Source organism: Manacus vitellinus, unplaced genomic scaffold (assembly GCF_001715985.3).
Source record: "Manacus vitellinus isolate BGI_N305 unplaced genomic scaffold, ASM171598v3 scaffold_44_pilon, whole genome shotgun sequence".
Taxonomy (NCBI): Eukaryota; Metazoa; Chordata; class Aves; order Passeriformes; family Pipridae; genus Manacus; species Manacus vitellinus.
In genome coordinates, this window is record NW_021940565.1 from 2,586,561 (window position 1) to 2,606,092 (window position 19,532).

At 44.7% G+C, this 19,532-nt stretch overlaps 1 protein-coding gene across 3 annotated transcripts in view; it reads left to right on the plus strand.

The window, feature by feature from the left end:
- Positions 1 to 939: 939 nt before the first annotated feature.
- The window catches only part of METTL11B (methyltransferase like 11B), a 30,521-nt gene continuing 11,928 nt past the window's right edge, over positions 940 to 19,532 (plus strand). The window contains exons 1-2 of one of the 3 annotated variants that reach the window (XM_018079113.2): positions 940 to 1,112; positions 3,117 to 3,193. In XM_018079113.2, the coding sequence (XP_017934602.1) occupies positions 3,127 to 3,193 (67 nt within the window). In that variant the 5' untranslated portion in view covers positions 940 to 1,112; positions 3,117 to 3,126. Of the gene's footprint in view, positions 1,113 to 3,116; positions 3,194 to 14,963; positions 15,147 to 19,532 lie in introns of those variants that run through there. The other 2 variants (XM_018079112.2, XM_008933899.3) reach the window with 2 other exon arrangements.

Below are 19,532 nucleotides of genomic sequence, written 5' to 3' on the forward strand. Positions count from 1 at the left end.
TCCCTAACCCAACCTCCCAGTCCTCACCCAAGTCTCCTGCCCACCACTCTGGGGCAGGCTGAGGGGCTGCTAAACAAATCTATCTCCCATTCCCAAAGCAAACACCTTACGCCTCACACCACAACCTCCAGCCAGTTTCTAAAACAGCCACTCTTCACCCCCAGTACCCTCCACCCACCTCATGACCTCCCCTCTCAAAACACACTCCGTACTCACCTCCTCACCCATAACCTCCCATCCATCCTCCAAGCCAGACCCCAGTGCCATCAGCAACACCTCTGCCACACACCCCATCACCTGCCCGCAGCCCAAGCCCTCACTCAGCCCCCACCAAAAAGCCTCAGCCCCACAGCCATCACCCCCCCAACCAAGCCCGCCTTTCTTGCCCCCAACCCACCACAGCCCCACTACACCCCCGCCGCACAGGCTAAAACACCTTCAGTCCACGCCCTCGCTCCTCGTACTCCCCCAACCACAAGCTCCCATCCGCCCCCTCGCAACACCCTGGCAGCACCTGCGTCTCACCCGCGTACCTGCACCGTGCACCGCCCCCTCGCCAGCAACAAGCCGAGCCCCATCGCCGCCTTCCCACCCCTCCCCGAGCACGCCCGCCACACACGCGCCCGCCTCCGCCGGTTACACTCTTGAAGGTATCGGGCGTCCTCGCCAATGCATGGCGGCGGTGCGGGGCCGTGAAGGGGGCCGTGGGGGGGCGGCGCCGGGCAGGGCGCGGCCCCTGCGCCGCGGTGCTGGTTACCAGGGAGAGCGCGAGCCCCGCCCGCCCGGCCCCGGCGGCGCCGCGCGCGTCCTGAGCACGCGCCCGCCGGCCCCGCGCGCACGCGCGCCGCTCCCCTCCCCTCCTCTCTCCCGCGTTAGCGCCGCCACTGCAGGCGCGGGGAGGCACAGCCCCCCACCCGCTCACGGGCTCCGTTCTCTGCGGGCGACGCGAGGTGAACAGAAGGGGCTGTTTTCCCCCCAAAATATGCACAAGAGTTAAGTTTCTAAACTCGAGACGTTGAATTTCTGAGCATCAATACGATCAGCTGTCGTTCAAGCTGGTAGAGACCTGGCCGGGAGTAGGAACTGACCCGAGCTCAGGTCACAGGAGGCAGGTGGGTCGGTGACCTTTCTCCCGGATGAGCCGTTTCCCCTCACAAATGTAATCTCGAGGCTGTTGCCATTGTTTTGTTCTTAAATTATATATGTGCAGTTTATGAGCCGGTTTTCGTACCGGGTGAGGGCATGTGGTCTTGGAGCATTTTAAGTTTTCCAGGATTTGGGATTTACTGCTGCTGGTAAAAGGCGGCACAGAATCGCAGAATATGCTGAATTGGAAGGGACCCCACAGGGATCATCCAGCTCCAACTCCTGGCCCTGCACGGCGCTTTCATAACAGCCCTCCTTCATTCGGTTTCCTTGTTTATTTATTTATTTAATGTTTATTATTTTGAAATTGACGTGCATCGCTGGCTTTTCCTGACAAGTTATGAATGGGCTTTCAATTAATCAGTGTGTTGTTTTTGTTGTGAGGGAACCTTCCTGATCGTCTCTGTGTTGTTTTCTTGGCACGTATGTCTTCCTTCACTGATACATATTTATATTAATTAATATTAAAATTTATAAAATTATAGAAAACCAAGAATTGTGGCAAAGTATTAAGAATCAATACTTAATATCTACTGATCCTCTGGAAGACTAAAAACTTTATATTTCACAATCTGTAACCAAGCAGAATAAAATATTTTGCGGTATCCAGAACGTACCCTGCCTTTGTTTGAACAGAAAATGGAAAAAGATAGTCCCCTGTGAAATATAAAGTGCTACCTCAGAGCAGTGCATTTACAAAACATTCCTAGAACGTAACACCTCTGTTGCTGTCCTTATTCTACTTTTTATCACAGTAATATTTTCTATTAATGACTGCCATAAAGAAAAAAAGAAAATATATATAACTACCTGATCAGAGCGATAATTCTTCAGTAGTTTCAGCAGGTCTCCAGATAAGCATAAGCCAAACATTAAACTTGGAAGCTTTATAAATAGTCTGATATTTCCTGAGTACTAGGTACCTGACAATCTCCATTTATTTCACTGAGAATTTATCTTAATTATCTGCTCACGTATGCCTGTGAATGGAGAATAGTTTTAGACACCTATGGAACGCAGGTCAAAAATGACAAGATGAGAAGGATACAAAAGAATGTGAGACCTGAAAAATATGAGAAAATGAACATTTCTTGCAGTGAGGTGTGCTACGATGTTTTGGGCTAAACTTGGCTGTTTGTCAGGGCCTGGAAGGGCAGCAGAGCCTGTCTCAGCCTGACAGAGTCCAAGTGAAACACTTCAGTGGCTGAGCCACCAGCACTGCCAAGAGCAGATAATTCTGTCAGTCGGTGACAACCCGTTGATGCTGGGTTTAGAAAACCACATGACATAAACACCAAAACCCATGTACTGCGTGGTGGGTTCTTTTAAAGTTAAATTGTAGGACAAATGCTGCCTCAGGTCTTGTTCTACAGCCTTGCCCTGAGCTGTTGATGCTGCTTTGCACGATTTCTTACATCCCTTTCCTTATAGTGTGATGAGGTTTATGGGATGGGACACTGGAGATCCCCTCAGCTGCATGTTAGAAGTATATGTGAGGAGAAAAAAGAGAGGGTGGTATATGAGGCAGAAGGTGATTTGAGTTGCAAAGAGAAGCTGGAATGTGCAGGATTTCTGTGCCTCTCCTTTTTAGTTTTGTTTGGGTATTTTGGGAGTGGTTTTTTTTTTCTTAGAGCAGTTGTAAGAAATACTGTTCTGGAGTCAGGTAAAAGAAAATATTTTATTTTAGTGAATGAATATAAAGAAGGGTGGAAAAGAATGGGAGTTGCAGAGAAGAGCAGAATAGGAAGAGAACAGCTGGGTGAGAGGAGTGAAGCAGGTGAGTAAAAGCAGGAGGAAAGACAACTGTGGAGTATTCTCAATTTAAATATACAGTAGAGTAAGTGTAGATGAAAATACTAACAACATTTCTATTCTTCATTTTCATTAAAAGGGTGAAGACCCTTTTTAATGTCAATGACAAAGCACCCTTTTCTGCAAAAAATTGAGATTTATTTTTCTTTTTGGTTGAGGTGCAGACAGATGTTCTTAACCAGATGGACAGAATACGCTGTGACACCGAAACAACACCCACCACTACTGTCTCATGGTAACTTGGTTTTATTTCTTCCCATTTGTTCTCTTATGACTGAAAAGTGCTGATGCTAACGTTGACTTTGAAGTTTCCATTGTCTTCAACGAGCCTCTGATGTATAACAAGACTGCATGTTGAAAATGCATTGGGTCTGATTGCTTTTACTGGGATCACAGTGAAAACAAAATTCCAACAAAATAGCCAACACTGGTTTTCTGTGGCAAATGGAATTGTTAAAGTGTAATAGACCAATCTCTGTCTTGTGGAATTAAGAAATCAAAGCAACCCTGAGATTTGTAATCTCTCCATCCTGGCTCTCAGGAAAAAAGAATTGGGTGGTTTTGAAGGGAAAAATAGTGAACGTGGGATACTTTTCTAAACCTCCTGAAATGAACTCTGCATAAAACTCCTTAAGGCCCTTTATTAGCTAAAATAAAGTACAGCAATCTGAGAGGATGACTTTCAGGGAAACATGTTCCTTGATTAGACTGTGCTGCTCAGGGGGGGGATGGAAATGCTGTTGTTCTGATGTGCTGTCACACAGTGAGTGATTGAGGGGTGGAGGTAATAAACCCTGGGCTTAAAAGTTTATGTTGGGAGGAAGAACTGAGAAGAGGCAGAGCAGAATCTGATTTGCAGAGGGAAAGCCTGACTTAACTCTTCTGGATGAAATTAATCTTGGAGCACAGACCAAGGTGGTTCCTGAGTGCCTTTTTGATCAGCAGTGACAGGGACATGTGCACAGGAGAAGAGCCTTTTCAGTCCGATGCGTGAGCGCGCTGGGAAATCCCAGGGGCGTTTTTTATCCTTGGACACCAGACTTCACCAAAATTAAACCAGGAATCTCTACGGGGAGCACGGCAGGAATACAGTACCCAAACTCAGCTGCAGCTGGGGATGTGGCAAACAAACCATCTGCACAGACTTTCAGTGCCTGACTTGAGGCTCAAGGGTTGCAATTTACAGGAAAAATACCAGTTTACTCGTGTCCTGAGCAAGGCTGATCTAAGAAATATGGGAAAATATAAAATATACCCTAATGGTGCTACAATTACCTTTTTTTCCCTTGAAGGATCAAACCTATGAGAGGGAATTTTACTGGGAGGAACACAGAACAACATGTTGTATATTTTCATAGAATCACAGAATCATTTAGGTTGGAAAAGACCTTTAAGATCATCAAGTCCAACAGTAAACCTAACACTGCCAAGTCCACCACTTAAGTGCCACATACAGCCATCAGCATGTTCTGCATGTGTATGTTCAGTAGGTATGGTACACCAGAATCTGCATATTTCATTTCTGCTCATTTTCTGGCAAAAACAACCTGAAAAGATTAAATATAGAAGTGTCCATACAAGAGTGAGCAGATGGGCTCTCTCTGCTCATACCATCTTGTGACCCCCAGTGACAATGCTGGAGAGTTCTTGTGCAAAATCCTGATTCTGCTGAAGGCAATCAGAGTTTTACCATTGACCCCAGTAGGGACAGAATTTCACCTCTTAATGTTTATTAGATGCAGCAGGCAGAAACCAGACTTGTAGCTATAAAGGCTATGACATTTTATGGTTCTGACTCTGCAACCACTCAAGCACATGCCTAATTTTGCCACAGTAATAAAGTTAAGCACCAGCTTAAGTGTTTTCAAGGAGGGGTCTCCTTTACACTTGAACAAGTCTATATTTGATCATAAATCAGGAATTCCTCCCCTTCCTCATCTCTCCCCTTCAAAAGAAAAGGATTCTGCATGTGATCTTCAAATTCTTTCTGCTTTGCACAAAAATAATTGCCTTTTTTTCAATTTTTGTCAAAAAAAAGCCAAGGGAGAGTTAGAAATGAGTACTTCAGCTGAAGTGGTGTCACTGAGGTGACATTTGACTTACAACAAGTTAGTCATTTCAAACAGATTAAAAAGGGAAATTTTCGCTTCTCAACAATTTATTCTAAATATTCCAGATAGTGGCTGTTTCCTTTAAAAAAAAAAAAAAAAGAAGATTGCACAACATTTTATGACCAAAATAGTTTTCATTACATTTTTGAACTATCCTGAACAATGCTAGCCTTGTTCTTCATATCAGTGCAAATCCTGCTCCTCTTACAGGCTGCAGCATTTGTGTCTTTGTTTCCACTTACTTTTAACCAAAGCACACAAGAAATGTAGCAGAGTGAGAAACAAGGAGAGGCATTTAAGCTGGATGAAATCAAGCATAAAATTTTAGTGGGATAGCACTTAACACGTGGAATAACCTTAGGATTTACGAGTTGATGCTTCTCCATTATTGCCAGTCTTTACATCAGGAGTTTAAGAAAGAGAATGTGGATGAATGTACAGTGAATTCTTTCACAGGTTCTGTTCTAATGCTAATTTGTTTTATTTACATTGTGGAAGGGGGGATGATAAATCAGTTTTAGACTCATTGGGAACCCAAGCAGAGGCTGTACTTCTGTTTGATTTGGTGCACTTACCCCTTCACCCTGCTTGGTCTTCCCAGAGGCAACATGTCTGGGGTGGAAACTGGAAAAATGTGCATAACAGAGAAAATGTGACTTATGTGCCAGTCAGCTGGGAGCAGATGACAAGATGGATGCAGGGAGTGAGGGCTCATCATGGGGGCAGTGGATTTCCCTCACAGTGAGCAAAACTTTAAGGCTGTGCTTCCTTGCTGCCTGCACTCCACCTCCTACTCCACCTAGGCCATCAGTTCTGGGTGGAATATCAGGCAAGATACCTTTTCCTGAGGAGCTTTCCAAGTTATCCCTGACAAGACTGGATGTGACCTGCAGACAGCCTGACTCTGGAGCAGTGTGTTCCAGGTGTTGTCCCAGTGTCCCAGCACAGGAACAGGCAGAGGGATTGCTGGCTGTGAAACCCAGTGAAGGAATGGCAGGAGAGTGTATGGGGCATGGGGAAGAGACTGTGTCTGAAAGGGGATGGGGATATTGTTCAAAATCAGGTGTATGGGGCAGGAGACCTGGGAGGTGGAAGGGGACCTTTCTTCACCCTCCCAGCTGTACTTTCCAGGAGTCTGGAAGGCACTGGGGGAAGGAAGACTTGGAGGCTGATCTAGCTGGCCCATGGGTAGGAAAATACGAGGGCCCAGGAGTTCAGCTCTGGTAATTACTAGTTCTCAGGAGCTTCTGGGTTACAATAATGGAAGTTTTACAGTGCTGTTGAGCTGCGTGTTGCAAAAACAATCCTTCAGCTTTCAACTAATTTAGTTACCATCTGTAAGCAGTTTAAGCAATTCCCCTTTTTTCACTTTCCCCGTTTAATTTTGCTGGGTATGCTTTTTCTTCATTACACCTCCTACATGTGCATCTGTACAGACACACGGGTATGGAACTCAGGATTTTCCACAGGACTGGAAAACACCGTAGTCACTGTTGTGCTTTGTGGGCAGAACAGGGTAATGCTACATTACTGTAGCCCATCCACAGATTGGAGGCATTTTACTGGGGGGACCTCTGGTCTCTTCCTACACCAGTGTATTTTACAAAGACCCAGAAAGAGTGGAATACATAAATAAAAAGTGCTTTGTCTTGTGAAACTCTGACATTGGCGTTTGTGTAGATGTCTGAGTTTCACCTTGTACAAAACTCGATTTGCTACTGGATTTCAGATTTCAAAGTTAACATAATAAAGTTGTCCTTAGTTCACCCAGCTCTGGCTAAGTACTGCTTCTCATATGGTTCATAAGACTTCCCTGGAACCCAGGGGCATATCAGTTGTCGTGGCAAGAGGTGAGTTAATTAGTAGCATTCCAACATATCCTGGGCTTTATTGGCTAGTAGTGAAGAATCCCAGAAGAAGGAAAGCACTATAATTGTGCCAGATCCATCCTGTGTTTCCTATAGTTTCATTCTTGAATTTTTTTCGTATATATTGTCTCAGTGCCAGTGCTCATGGTCTCTGAAATTAAAAGCATTTCTCATAAAGGGGATTATGAGATTAAAAATATTGCTCATAAAGAACACATTGATCCTCACTGGGAGGATGACAAACATAAAACCATCAAATTACTGATGTCACCAAATAAAACTAATTTAGGAGATAACAGTGCATTTTTAAATAAATAGTGGGGATGAAGTGGATTTACAAACTGTAAGAGCTTTCCTTCCCAGTATGCTCATTCTTCATTTATCATAATAAGAAAACCCCTTAAACTTAAAGTTAGTCTCATACAAATGTCACTTGCTAGCTTTCTTGCTAATCCAGAGGAAATATTATCCTAGTGGTCCCTGAGGTCCAATGTCGAGGTGTTGGATACATGATAAACTTACTTGAAGCTTTCTTAGTGAGATATAGTCCTCTAGAGACAGCTGTGGATTTAATTTTTCAAGCCTTAGTACAACCTAACCTCTTAAAAATAAGATTTAAATTTCCCTTGTCAGGTCACTTAAGAGTTTCTTCCTTTATTTTACTTTTTTTTTTTTTTATTTCCCTCCTCTGCTACTTGCCCAGACTCCTAATCCCCAGCCTCTGGAGAAAACACTTAACCATCTCGAACTTTTCATGTCTTGATTATTTTTTTGGTTCCAAAAGACAACACACATGCATTTGGCTTTTGAATGGTTCTAGTCTGAGAGCTCAGATAGAAAATGTTAATAAAAAGAAGCAAATAGTTTCCAGTCTTGATCATTCCAGTTCTGCTTTGGTTCTGAACAAAGGTGGGTTTTGCAAATTTGGAGCCACTCCTCTCAGTAAGAGCAGTATTTCACAAGAAGAGGCGTGTTTATAGTCTCTGCAATCCAAGTTCCTGTGTGTTTATGCTGTCCAGGAGTTGGGTTTAATCTCATTTCCTTGCCCCTTGATACTTATTTTTTCAGACACTGAGTTTAGTGTTCCAGGGCGTGCACAGGACTGAACTGCTGAGCTCCTGATCCTGTGAAACTCCCCACAGCTCAGACACAGGTTAAGGACAGAGGCTGACCAAGCCAGCAGTGTCACACTGTATCTGGAATGCAGGGGGTATTATTCTCCTGATACTTTTACTGATCCACAAAAAATGCTGTTTACAGCTCCTGAACCTCTCTCATTCCCCTGGTGTGCACACACCACACCCAGGTTCTGCCAGACCCTTCCTTCTCGGGAGCTAAAGGTGCAAGAGGTCTTTCAAGGTCACTTGTCATTTGTTCCCTACAGTCAACTTTTCTTTTTTCCTTTCAGCTCATTTTGCTTTGGCTTCCTCAGGAAATTAGTTTTATCTTGCCTTACCTATCCATGCATTCATCAGGTCTCTTCTCCCTCTCTCTGATAACTTTATGACATGTTCCAGATCAGGGAAATGCCAGTCCGAGCCAACAGCAGGGAGGGATCCACAGAGCTCCAGATCTGAAAGTCTGGATTTTAACATCTCAGCCTCTCTAAAAGGACAGATGTATTGCAGAAGGTGAAATGATCTCTCCAGTGCCCACAGCCCTTCTTTCTACAGATCTGTTGTTACTCCTTTCACTCTCTTCTTGCTCAGGTTGGAGTTTCTCTTTTGTCATGATGTTCACACTCTGCAGAAAGGATGTTCCCTCCTGGCATCACCACTGCCATGTCACATCACTGGGGTGTGCCCTGGTATTCCCAGGATGGGAGGCTTCATGCCTGTACCTTCTAAGAGCTCAGGAAAATACCTGATCTGGCTCTGTGCAGGAGCAGCATGGAAGTGCTAAGAGCCAGCCAAAGTACATTTCCTAGCAATGGATTTAGGCTGTTCCCTAGGCACTGCTGCCAGTGGCTGTCAGACACAGGATAACTGGCCAGTAGCTCTTTGGTCTGAGCAGATGGGTCAGTCATATGCCTTAGGTAGGAAGGATCCAGCTGAGAGGAAGTGGAAAGGCATGTTTTTTCTGGCAGCGTTGTGTGCTGAAGGAGCTTTGATGGTGTGGGCTGCCATCTTTCTTTTGCTTTGGAATTGAAAATAAAGCCTTGAGAGACCTTTCACCAAAGCATTTCTGGCATTTGCATGCCAGAGCTGAAAGACATTAATGGTAACTTATCTCCCACTTGCCCAGTTCTCCCATAGGCTTTACTGTATTGCTTCGTGTGCTGTTTCCTGAGTGTGCAACATCTTCCTTATCCCGGCTCACCAAACCACTATCCCCTCCAGTCACTCCTTAAAACTCTCATGTGCAGTCCACAATGGCTGAGACAGCCAGTTTCCAGTCCCCCTTCCTCCTTGGTTAGGGCTGTGCCTGCATTTGAAGCAGAGCTGTGAAGGGATATGAACTATGCACAGACGCACACACAAGGCTACAGCTGACTTGATCCTGCATTTCCCCAAACCCACAAGCCCTGCCAGTCAGCCAGAAGGAGATTTTTTGTTAGCTTTATCCTGTGCTTGAGCCAACAGAGGGCAATAGACTCAAAATTCAATATTGAGAAGAAATGCTTTTAAAAGATGCCTCTGAGCAGCCCAGCCCTTACTGTATGTGGAGTCACATATCACAGCGAAAGGCGGCATTCCACGCTGGACCTAAAACCTTCTCAGGCTCCATCAATTAAACCACCACATATGGGGTGGAAGAGACTCAGCAAGGAACTCTCACTAGGGTTCAATGAAAACCAGATGTTGTGGGCACAGCTGTCATGCTTCTTATCAGGAACAAGAGAGCAGCTCCTGCTGCAGTTTCATCAGGAACCCTGCCCTTCCTTCCCTTCAGCCCCAGCACTACTGAGAGTCCCTAACCAGAACCAAACAAAATGCTCGTGGCCAGAGCGTGCAGGAGTCCTCCCCAAATATTGCTATTTACCTTGGCATACTGTTTGTGGATCTCCAGATCAGGGTCCTGCTGTGACTGTCGCTGTGCTTGGGACATGAGGAGACAGGCTCCCTCTCCTACCTAAGAGGGGCTTCTCTCACTCCCTTTGAAAAGTAAGTTAGTGTTGGCACCAGAGCTAGAAGGATTGGAGGAAAAGAAGTGTGTATTCCCTCCATAGGGACAGAGCCCTGGCCAGTTTAATTTACATGAATTATAATGTATTTACCCATAGGGCTCACATGCTGTCTTTAGTTGCTTTAGATGGAATTCCAGATTGCTAAATTCCAATTGTGTAAATGATAACAGATTGCTGCTGTGACTGCACCCGTGAAAGCGCCTGGGAATTGTGCAGGATATGCCCTGAAGGGTGTGAGTCATCCTGACCTACAGGCAGTGAACTCTGCTTTGGAAATGTGGTTCAAAGAAAGGGTTTCTCCTGAAACATCAGCAGTCTATCCCAAGGTTGGGTCTTTGCCTAAGGACCTGTTTTGCTCTGCATTTCCTTGGGTCATTTTTCACAGAGTGGTTTTGCAAGACTGATCAGTCTGCTGGTGACAACAACATTGTTCTTGTTTGCCCTTGTAAATGAAAGACAGAAACTAAATTTACCTAAATTTGATTACAAACAAATAAAAATTTGAAGAAGGGAAATAGCCCTGCAAACAAACAAAACATTTTGTTTGGCCTGAAACAGAAATTTTTTTTCCGGGTGAGAAAAGGGAAATATTTCAGTTTCTCATCAACCCAAACCACTGTTTTTTCTCAATTCTACAGTCAACTCAAAACCGAATTACTTTCACAGTAATACTTTTGAAAACTGCTAAGTCTAATTGGACCCATGAGCGGAGTTTAGGTGGGTGAGGATTGTGACTAAGAAAGTCAGACAATTAATGCATCCATTGTCATATTAGTATTTTCCAGCCTGACACCCAGACATGGGCGTTCACTGTTGCTCTAAATAAGCCCCCAAAGCTGCAGCAGAACAATCCAGGCAGCAGCAGTTCAGTTGTAAAGGTTCCCACCTGCCACCCAACCTGCAGCTGTTCTTCTCTGCCCTCACAACTGCACGTGTGCTCTCTGCCTGTGCCTCTTCTGTCAACATCATCCTGTGGTTCTCAGGAACTTTTAAAGTCTTGTTGTCAAAGATAAAACAAAAATTACTTGCTTTAACCACATCTATTCCTGACAGCATATGCCAGGCATGAGTGTGAGGGAGAAGAATTAATAGAGGCCTTTTTAAGGTAAGGAGACATCTTACAGCAATTCTGATGGTTTGTCCATGTGGAAATTGGATTGCATACCAGGTGTTTTGTAAGCAGAACACAGTAATTTAAAGGCAAAATTGACCCTTTGTGATCTGTGTGATATGTTGAGCTGGTGCACATGGTTTTGTTTTTCATTGCTGTGCAGCTGATGTGTTTCAGAAGTGGTGTGTACAGCTCAGCTCTGCACAGACAGGTGGTTACCTACTAATGCAAAGGCCAGTACAACTTCTCTTTAAATACCCCGATGCTCCAACAACCAGATCCACCTTGGATCTTGCACGACTCATCATAAGCCATCTGATGCCTTATTTTAAACCTGCTGCTCCCAGGCAGAGATCAGCTAAAGGTCTTTTAACGAGAAGCTGCTCTAGCTGATCCTTTATTTTAATCCATGCTAAACCCTCCCTAGAACTGCCTGATCTCACAGGGAGGAAGAGGAAGACACACAGAGGAACTATTTTATTACCCACATAAATACAAGCACATTCTTATTTTAGACTAAAAGCTGTTGAAGCCAAGGACTGTCATGCATTATGGATGTGTAGACTGTTATTTTAGTGTAGGGCTTCAGGTTGTCCAGAGGTCCAGATTCTCCACTGTCCCTCCTACCAAGAGGAAGGCTGCCTAGCTGGCTTCAACTTCAGGAAAAGCTAAATAGCTGTTTTAGAAAGGTAACTAAACTTTTCAGTAGTGATCCTACAAGTAGCATGGGTGCCATCATGCCCATACTCAAGCCCCACAGTTCTTGTTAATGTAAATGTGGGGCATGTTGTAGTTCTGGCATTGTTCACAGTTTCTGTGAACTAATCCTATTTTTTTCAGAACTGTTTTTTTTGACACCTTTGTGTTGGGTGGCTGAGAATGGTACCATGGAAAGACAAGTGTGGATGTGCCCAACCATCCTTATGGGTTTTATAGTGTCTCATAAGAGCAAGGCTCACCTTGCTGAGTGACACTGAGATGAGACCTGTGTCTCTACCTCATCTACAGTTTTGATGCAATCTTTGAAATAGTTCTGGGATCTGTTTGAGATGGAGAGGTTTAAATGTTGATTGGTGGTGGGGTAGTAAAAGTCAGCGACAGAGACATACAAAACATGATTGTTATGCTGTTTTCCTAAGGAAAGTGGACTAGGAAGAGTATGTTATGAGAAGATCACTAGCAGGGCATTAAAATGATAGAGAATGCACTTTTTTGCCTTCATGCTTCACATCCTCCTGGCACACCTAAAAGCCGAGGCCCGTGTGGACTTCCTGCCTGTCAGAGCTATGGGGATTCCTGGGGCTGTAGTCCCAGAACCCTCCATAGTCCTATCCCACCATTTGACTCCACTAGGACACGGCAGGACTTGGGCTTCATGCTTGGAGTCACTGCTGTCTCTAAGTAGAGGGGTCACTTTGCTACACAATGGGCATTGCCAAAACTGCAGCCATGACAGATGTGAAACAGGGTGTCAAATGCTGAACAGGTGGGTCCTGACACTTGTAGGGGTGTCTTTTGTCAGCTTGCTTTCCAAAGCATTAAGGTGCTGTCTTGACACATCCGTTCCTGGCACGCTGAGTGGTGAGTGGCTGAAAATAGATAAGCAAAGAGAAAGGGTCAGATCTGTGAGAAAACCAAGACATGCACCAGTATTGTATTTGGGCCCAGATACTTCAGAATTAGTTGGAGAGAGCCTGGTTTCTCTGATAGATACATAACTGGGAGGAATTTTGAGACTGAGTTATTTCAAGGGAATTTCTAAGGCTGCGTGAACATCACCCTCTGTTCAAGGAAGGGCTCAGACTCTGGTGCAGTGGCACTAGAGCTGATGTAACCACCCCCATGATCCCACTCTCTCCATCCCATCCTCAGCTGCACATTTCTACCTTCCTCTTGCATTTCCCTGGCAGTTGTAAACTCTGCACTGAGCTTGTTCATAGTGCTAACCAGACAAAAAAAGCCTGGAACGTCTCAGCAGACACCTCAACAAGGGAATATGCAAGCAGGAAGGAGTGGAAAGGTAGAAACATATCTTCCATTACTTAAATCACCTTTGGCTGTTGTGGAACCCCCTTGGGCACACCTCTCTGACAGGATGAAGCAGGGAGAGCTGCATTATTGATAAGGCCACTGTGTATTGTTGTTGGATGGCTCCCTCCTCCGCATTGCCATCCCAGGTGGCTGCTCCAGCCCCCGTAGTGCAGCACATGACAAATTCCCTTGTGTCAGCTGTGAGCTGGATTGGGGAACTGATCCCACTTAAAAGAAAAATAAGTATATTTTTCTGAATAAGGTTTATTCATTGATCTGTTCACCAACACATTTGCACAATCACGTAGACTGGAGCAGCTGGGGGAGCATGTGCCAGTGCAGTTAGGTGAGAATGAGTAGTACAGGATGGTAGTTTAAGGAAACAGAAAAGGCCAGGGATGGTTTTGCCCCTAAATACTTTGAATAAGTAATATCAAAGCAGAGAAACAGAGACTGGTTGCTCCAAGAGGAAAATTATGTTAAAAAACAGACTTTAATTGATGCATTGCTAAAGCATCACCTGTAGCCAAATTACTAGTGATTTTCCTTGGTAAAGGCTGGGTCATCCTTGTGCTGCTCTTAGAAGCTTGACCAGATATTTGCCAGGAGGTTGCAGTACTGCTCAGGACATATGGCAGCCCTTTTGTGTTGGAAACATCCAACTTCCTGACTCTGTGTTGCTGCGTCATAGTTTGCTTACACTGCAGACAGCTGGAATAAACAGCCTGAAGAAAAGAAGCACTCCTGGGCACACTGTGTGGAGGTCAGTGCAGGCAGTACAAAGTCCCTATCCCCTTGCCAGGTACCTTTGCAACTCGAGAGTCTTGAGGCTGTACCACACCAAGAGCCTGAACTGCCAAGGGACAAACAAGGTTTTGAAGCAGTACTTGTCCCTTGTCCCTTGAGGGCCTGAGCCTCCTGGGGGATGGGACATACTGGTGGTATGCAGCCCCCTTTATGTAGTGGCCTGAACCTGCTCTTTCCCAGACAAGAAATTTGTCCACGTTTGTCAACAGGAAGTTTATCTCCTTTTGTTCTTCTGTGTATTTTGTTAACTAAAGCAAAAAGCTCTTATCCTTCCCTCACTTTACCATTCCTGTGTTGCCAGAAAGCAATTCCTTCCAGCTAGTCCCTGCTGATGAGGTAGTCTATATGATTTAACCAGATTAAATGAGCCCAGGCAAATTGTAGAAAGTAGCTTGCCCTGTCACACACAGTGACAAAAGCCTGAAGCTGAATCTGTTGCTTTCTCTTTGCTTGCTATAATCACAGTTTATTAGGACACAGTTTGTGTAGAGGCACGTCCGTGTTCTGTCTTCTGGCCTTCCTGTTGACTGAAGAACTAATAGTGAGGGAGACACACAGAAACAAAACCACCCTGTGAGATATAAAAGAGGGAGATCCTGGATAATATCTGAGTTCCTTTGAAGTGAAGGATGAATAGATTAGGAGAAGTGTAATTGAATTAAAGCTACTCTTTCTTGGAGTAGATATACTTTTACCCTGGCTAAGCAATTTCCTGGGTGATTTTTTTTCCCCCTTTCCAGCACCTGCTTGTCTCAGAGGGCGACACTCCCCAGCTTGCTGTGAGCCAGCGCCAAGAGCCAGCATTTCTCACTCCCCGCGCCCGCCTCCGCCCCCTGCGCCGCTCTCGGCACACACCCCGGTATAGAATGACAGCACATTGCCACAATTTAAATGACACTGCCTCTGCCTCTTCAGCAGGACAGGTCGTGCAGAGAGCACCAGCCCCAGCAGCTGTCCACCCTCACAAAACATCTTCATCATGGCGTATAAGGCAGCACATTTGGCCTTCAAGTCGCGCTGGCACAAGACCGACGAAGAACTCTGTCGCCACAGTATGTCCTTTGTCTTGCACAAGGCCATCCAAAATGACTTCTTTAAGTGTTACCTTTATCTGCTGGAGAAGCTTCCCCTGGGTGAGTAGCCAGTGGGCAGGAGTGTCTGTGTGTGACCATGCTCTGGGAAGGTGTATCATGTTTTATGGTAGAGGGCAGACACATTAATGGCAGTAAGTGTAGTAGTTTAGAGAAGCCTGGAATCGTTTGGCACCCTCTCTCTCAGCTCCCTCTAATTTAGTACCCTGTTGTTTTACCTTAGTACTCCAGGAATTGTTAGAAGAGGGCAAGGGAAAGACCAGAGTGAAAGAAAGGTTTGGTGTCTGGCAGACAGTTCCTTTTTTTGTCACTGTTTGAGTAAAACACGCTTTGACCTGTTTGGAACTTGGAAGGACAAATGCAAAACTAGCAGAGCTGACAGGCCTTACTTTCTGTTGCCTGATGCATGTTTTGTTGTCATTCTGGGTGTCCTTAGCCCTGTTGTTTGTATTGTTTTGGACAAGTACTTGGAAGGTAATGATTTAAATTTTTTTTCAAGAGTCTTCTTTACCCTGATCTCTGCAGCAGGCTGTCTAGCCTACAGTTTGTTCTCTGCGAGGAAAATGCTTCTAAAACATTTGTTTATAGACAAATTCCAGTAACAGCCTCTGGTACAGAATACCCAAGACATCTTTTTTTTTTTTTTTTTTTAAGATGCAGAAAATGTATGTTCTCTTTTTATGAAAATTCGACCCTGAACAAGAAAGAAAATTTCCATAGGATAATATAGCTAAAAAGTAGATTTGACTTGAGTCTGTATTACATTAGCAAGTCATTCTGTTTTAAGCAGAATTATTCAGCCTACACTCAATGTCAGAACTGTAAGAATTTAAATGGAAAGGATGAGTCTCTGCAATCTGTTAAACTGCTCTTCACAGTGAACTCTTGAGAGCTCCTTCCTAACTGACTGATCCGTTTAGGTGAGAGGATTATCTTACCTGGTTGTGTGAATGATACAGATCCCAGTGAGAACTCTGCTCAGGAGGGTAGAACTCACTAGTCCTGTAAAGAGAAAAAAGCATTTCTGTTTGTTATCTTAGTATTTTGATGGGGCTTTTTTAATGCAGCAGTATCTGCAGCTATTTGAAATGAAAGGTGGAAGATAAATAGTCCTATACTTAGTGGTAGGTAGCTGTGAATGATGGACAGGAAGGAAAGATGTAAAGGAAGAGAAGTCAATTACAGGTCCATGAAGTCTCAAGAAGTCTATGAAAATGTTATTCTTTCACTGTTTTAAAAATAAACACAACATATTAGAAACTGAGCAGGATTTTCTACATTGTTAACTGTTAGTGTAAGTACCAATAGATCATTTTAAGGTTAGAAAATACCATTATGACCATCTAGCTTAGTTTTTCATGTGAAAGTTCTGCATTCAGCTTGTAACTTATGTCTGGGTAACAGTATGTATTTATGAAAACAAAAATATCCTGGTTTAAGGGCTTCAAATAGCTGAGAATCCATCAGTCACCATTAAGCTGTTTCCAGGCCTAATTGCTTCACTCTTGTAAAACTATATTTTATTTCTTGTCTGAATTTTATTTGAATTTCCATTCCCAGCCAAGAAGCTGTGTAAAATGTTCCTATCAGACTAGAGATCCCCTCTGCCAGGCTTTGCATGACCTGACTCGTTGAAACTTCACTAAAGAGCTTCCAAGCCTGTTGCCAGCTTACCCAAATTGCTTTGACTCCATGGAAAATGGACTGTGAGCCCAGGCTTCCTGTGAACATGCCATATGTGTCACTCCATGGTTATTGTCACGAGGGAAAAGTGGGCATGAGGGCAGGTACTGGCAGGTAGCTCATGCACTGTGAATACACATCCAGGGAACTTCACAACATGTCAGGACTGCCATGCAGAGCCACCTACACAGGCTGGAGGAAGGAGGCAGTGGGAAACTGGCACCATTCAAATTCACTCAAATTCAAAGCCAAATGCCAGGTCATGTACCTGGAAAGAAAAACAGCAACACCCCAGGCTGGGCAGGGACTGGCTGGGGAGCAGCCCCACTGGTTGGGTTTTGCTGGGCAGCAACTGAGCGTGAAGCAGCAGCGTGTCCTGGCAGCAGAGGCAGCCAACAGTACCCCGGGATGTTATAACAAAGGCATGGCTGGGAGATCAAGGGAAGTGATTATCCCCTTTTCTGCAGCAGTCATTGGACCACATTTGTGAAATGACCTGGAGCGAGCTGGATGGACCTCCAGGGTGGTGGGGGAACTGGAGCTCGTGCCCTGTGAAGACAGACTAAGGGAATGGGGAATGTTCAGCCAGAGGGGAGACCAAACATCACCTTGCTAGTACCTACAAGAAGATCATGAAGAAGATGAAGCTGAGCTCTGCATAGAGGCAGGAGGACAAGAGACGGTGGCTATAAATCAAAATAAAAGTAGTTCAGACTGGGTATAAGGAAAAACTCTTTTTCTGAGAGGACAGTCAGGCATCGGAACAGGTTGCTTGGTGAAGTTATGCGATTGTCTGTCACTGGAGGCTTTCTAACTCTAGCTGAATAAAGTCCTGGGGAACCTCGTCTGCTGTCATGTCTGTCCCTGCTTTGAGCATAAATTGGATTAAGTCTCCTGAGGTGCCTTCCAACCTGGATTATCCTGTGATCCAGTGCTGCAATGGAAAGGACAGAATGTGGCAGGTCTGACATCTCTGCAGAATGACATTTTCCAGTTCAGTTCAGAGTAGAGCTGAGCAGAATCGAACTGAACTTCTCAGGCTTCAAGACTAGATCCAGATATCTCTATGTAAACAGTATTAAATGACTAAAGCAGCACTTTAGTCGTTTAGCAGGAGAAGACTGTGACCTAGCAGAGTAGTTAAGCATGTCCTTAACCCTAAGCATGAATAATAATGCTGAAATCAAGCCTCACATTGAATCTTGCAGTGCTGCCCAGGGTCAGCAAGGTACAAAGCTTCCTTCAAGCTATGCTAACTCCATGCTCCCCCCACTCCACTGCCAGGTTCAGTGGTGGAGCACTTTCAGTCATGTTTACTTAGGAGCTGAGCATATCTGGTATCACAGCCTGTTAAGAGAAACATGTCACTTTTACAGACCAGGGTAACATTTATAAATAAAAGACATGAGTAACTTTAGGCCCTGGTCCAACAATGTACTTAAATGTGTGTGAGTGCCCTTAAGCCCAGTGGACTTTAATGGAGCTGCTCAGATGCTGGAAATTATGCACATGTTTACATGGGCTGTGGGACTCGGTGCCAGTGGGGTGAGATCTGCAGTGGAAAACTTAGATGATCCATCCCTGGGGACAAATATTCCTGTGTGTGAGGCACGTGTCTGTAAGTAAAATCTGCTCTGGGGGCGGGATGATGTTCATCCTCTATAAAACAGAATTTACATGGTTCTTAGACCACAGCTGAGAGGTAAATTCTACCCTGCACACAGATAACTATTTTTCAACTGATGCACAAAGCAGATGTTGCATTTAGAAGGGAACACTCAGCCAAACTGGAATTAGTTCAGTGTCTTGCAGAAAGCAGTTGGAGCCACTAAATAATGTTCAGAAATAAAAACTTCAAAAAAATTACTTGCAGCATTTACTTCTGCCAGAGAAATTTAGCTGAGTAAACCCTGCAACCAAGAACTGTAGGACAGTGTACTGCAGGTTGGGATTGCACCCAAAATTGTTTATTAAGTCCTCAGTTTCTTTAGAGATTTGGACCAGATGCACTGGAATACAACATTTTTAACTGATCCATAAGAAAATATTAGAGAAAATGTTTTGGACTTTGCAGGGCAGAAGGCTCAGGTGGGTTGTGTCTGTCTAGTTCACACATTGGCATTCAGCTGTAGATCACCACTCTGCATCCAGCCTGTGTTTGCAGTGACTGAAAATTATTAATGTCTCATGACTGGAGTGACCTTTAGGGAGCCAGTTCCTGCCCTCAGCCTGATTTTGCAGTGGGTTTGCTTTAGCTGTCTCCACTTGGGGGACTTGCCAGCAGATTCAGCCAAGGGACAACTGTGCCATGGAAAAGGTTTCTTCTTACTTTACTGGAAACACATTTCTAACCTTAAATCTTACAAGTGACCTGCCTTAACACAGAAAACCTCATATGTTAGACAGCTGCCCACTCTATAATGTCTGAGAGCCTCCATCGTCCTATCCTGCCCATGCCCTACTTTACAGAGTTCACTGAACTCAGGCTGTGTATCTGTAACAGGCCTCACAAGTATTTCATTTCCTGATGCACAAGATAGTCCCACATGGGTCATGGAAAGGGAGATGCCTCTGGCTAGATAGGCCCTGTGATGAGGGGGAGACATGCTGGAGCAGGGCTGCAGCACTGAGTGCCACCAAGGACTTGTGTGCCTCCGTGCACTTCTCTTTTGGGGTAGGTTCCTGCAAGCTGCAAAGCTCCCTCTCCCTGTGGATCTGCTGCTGGAGCTGCATGCCAGGCACAGC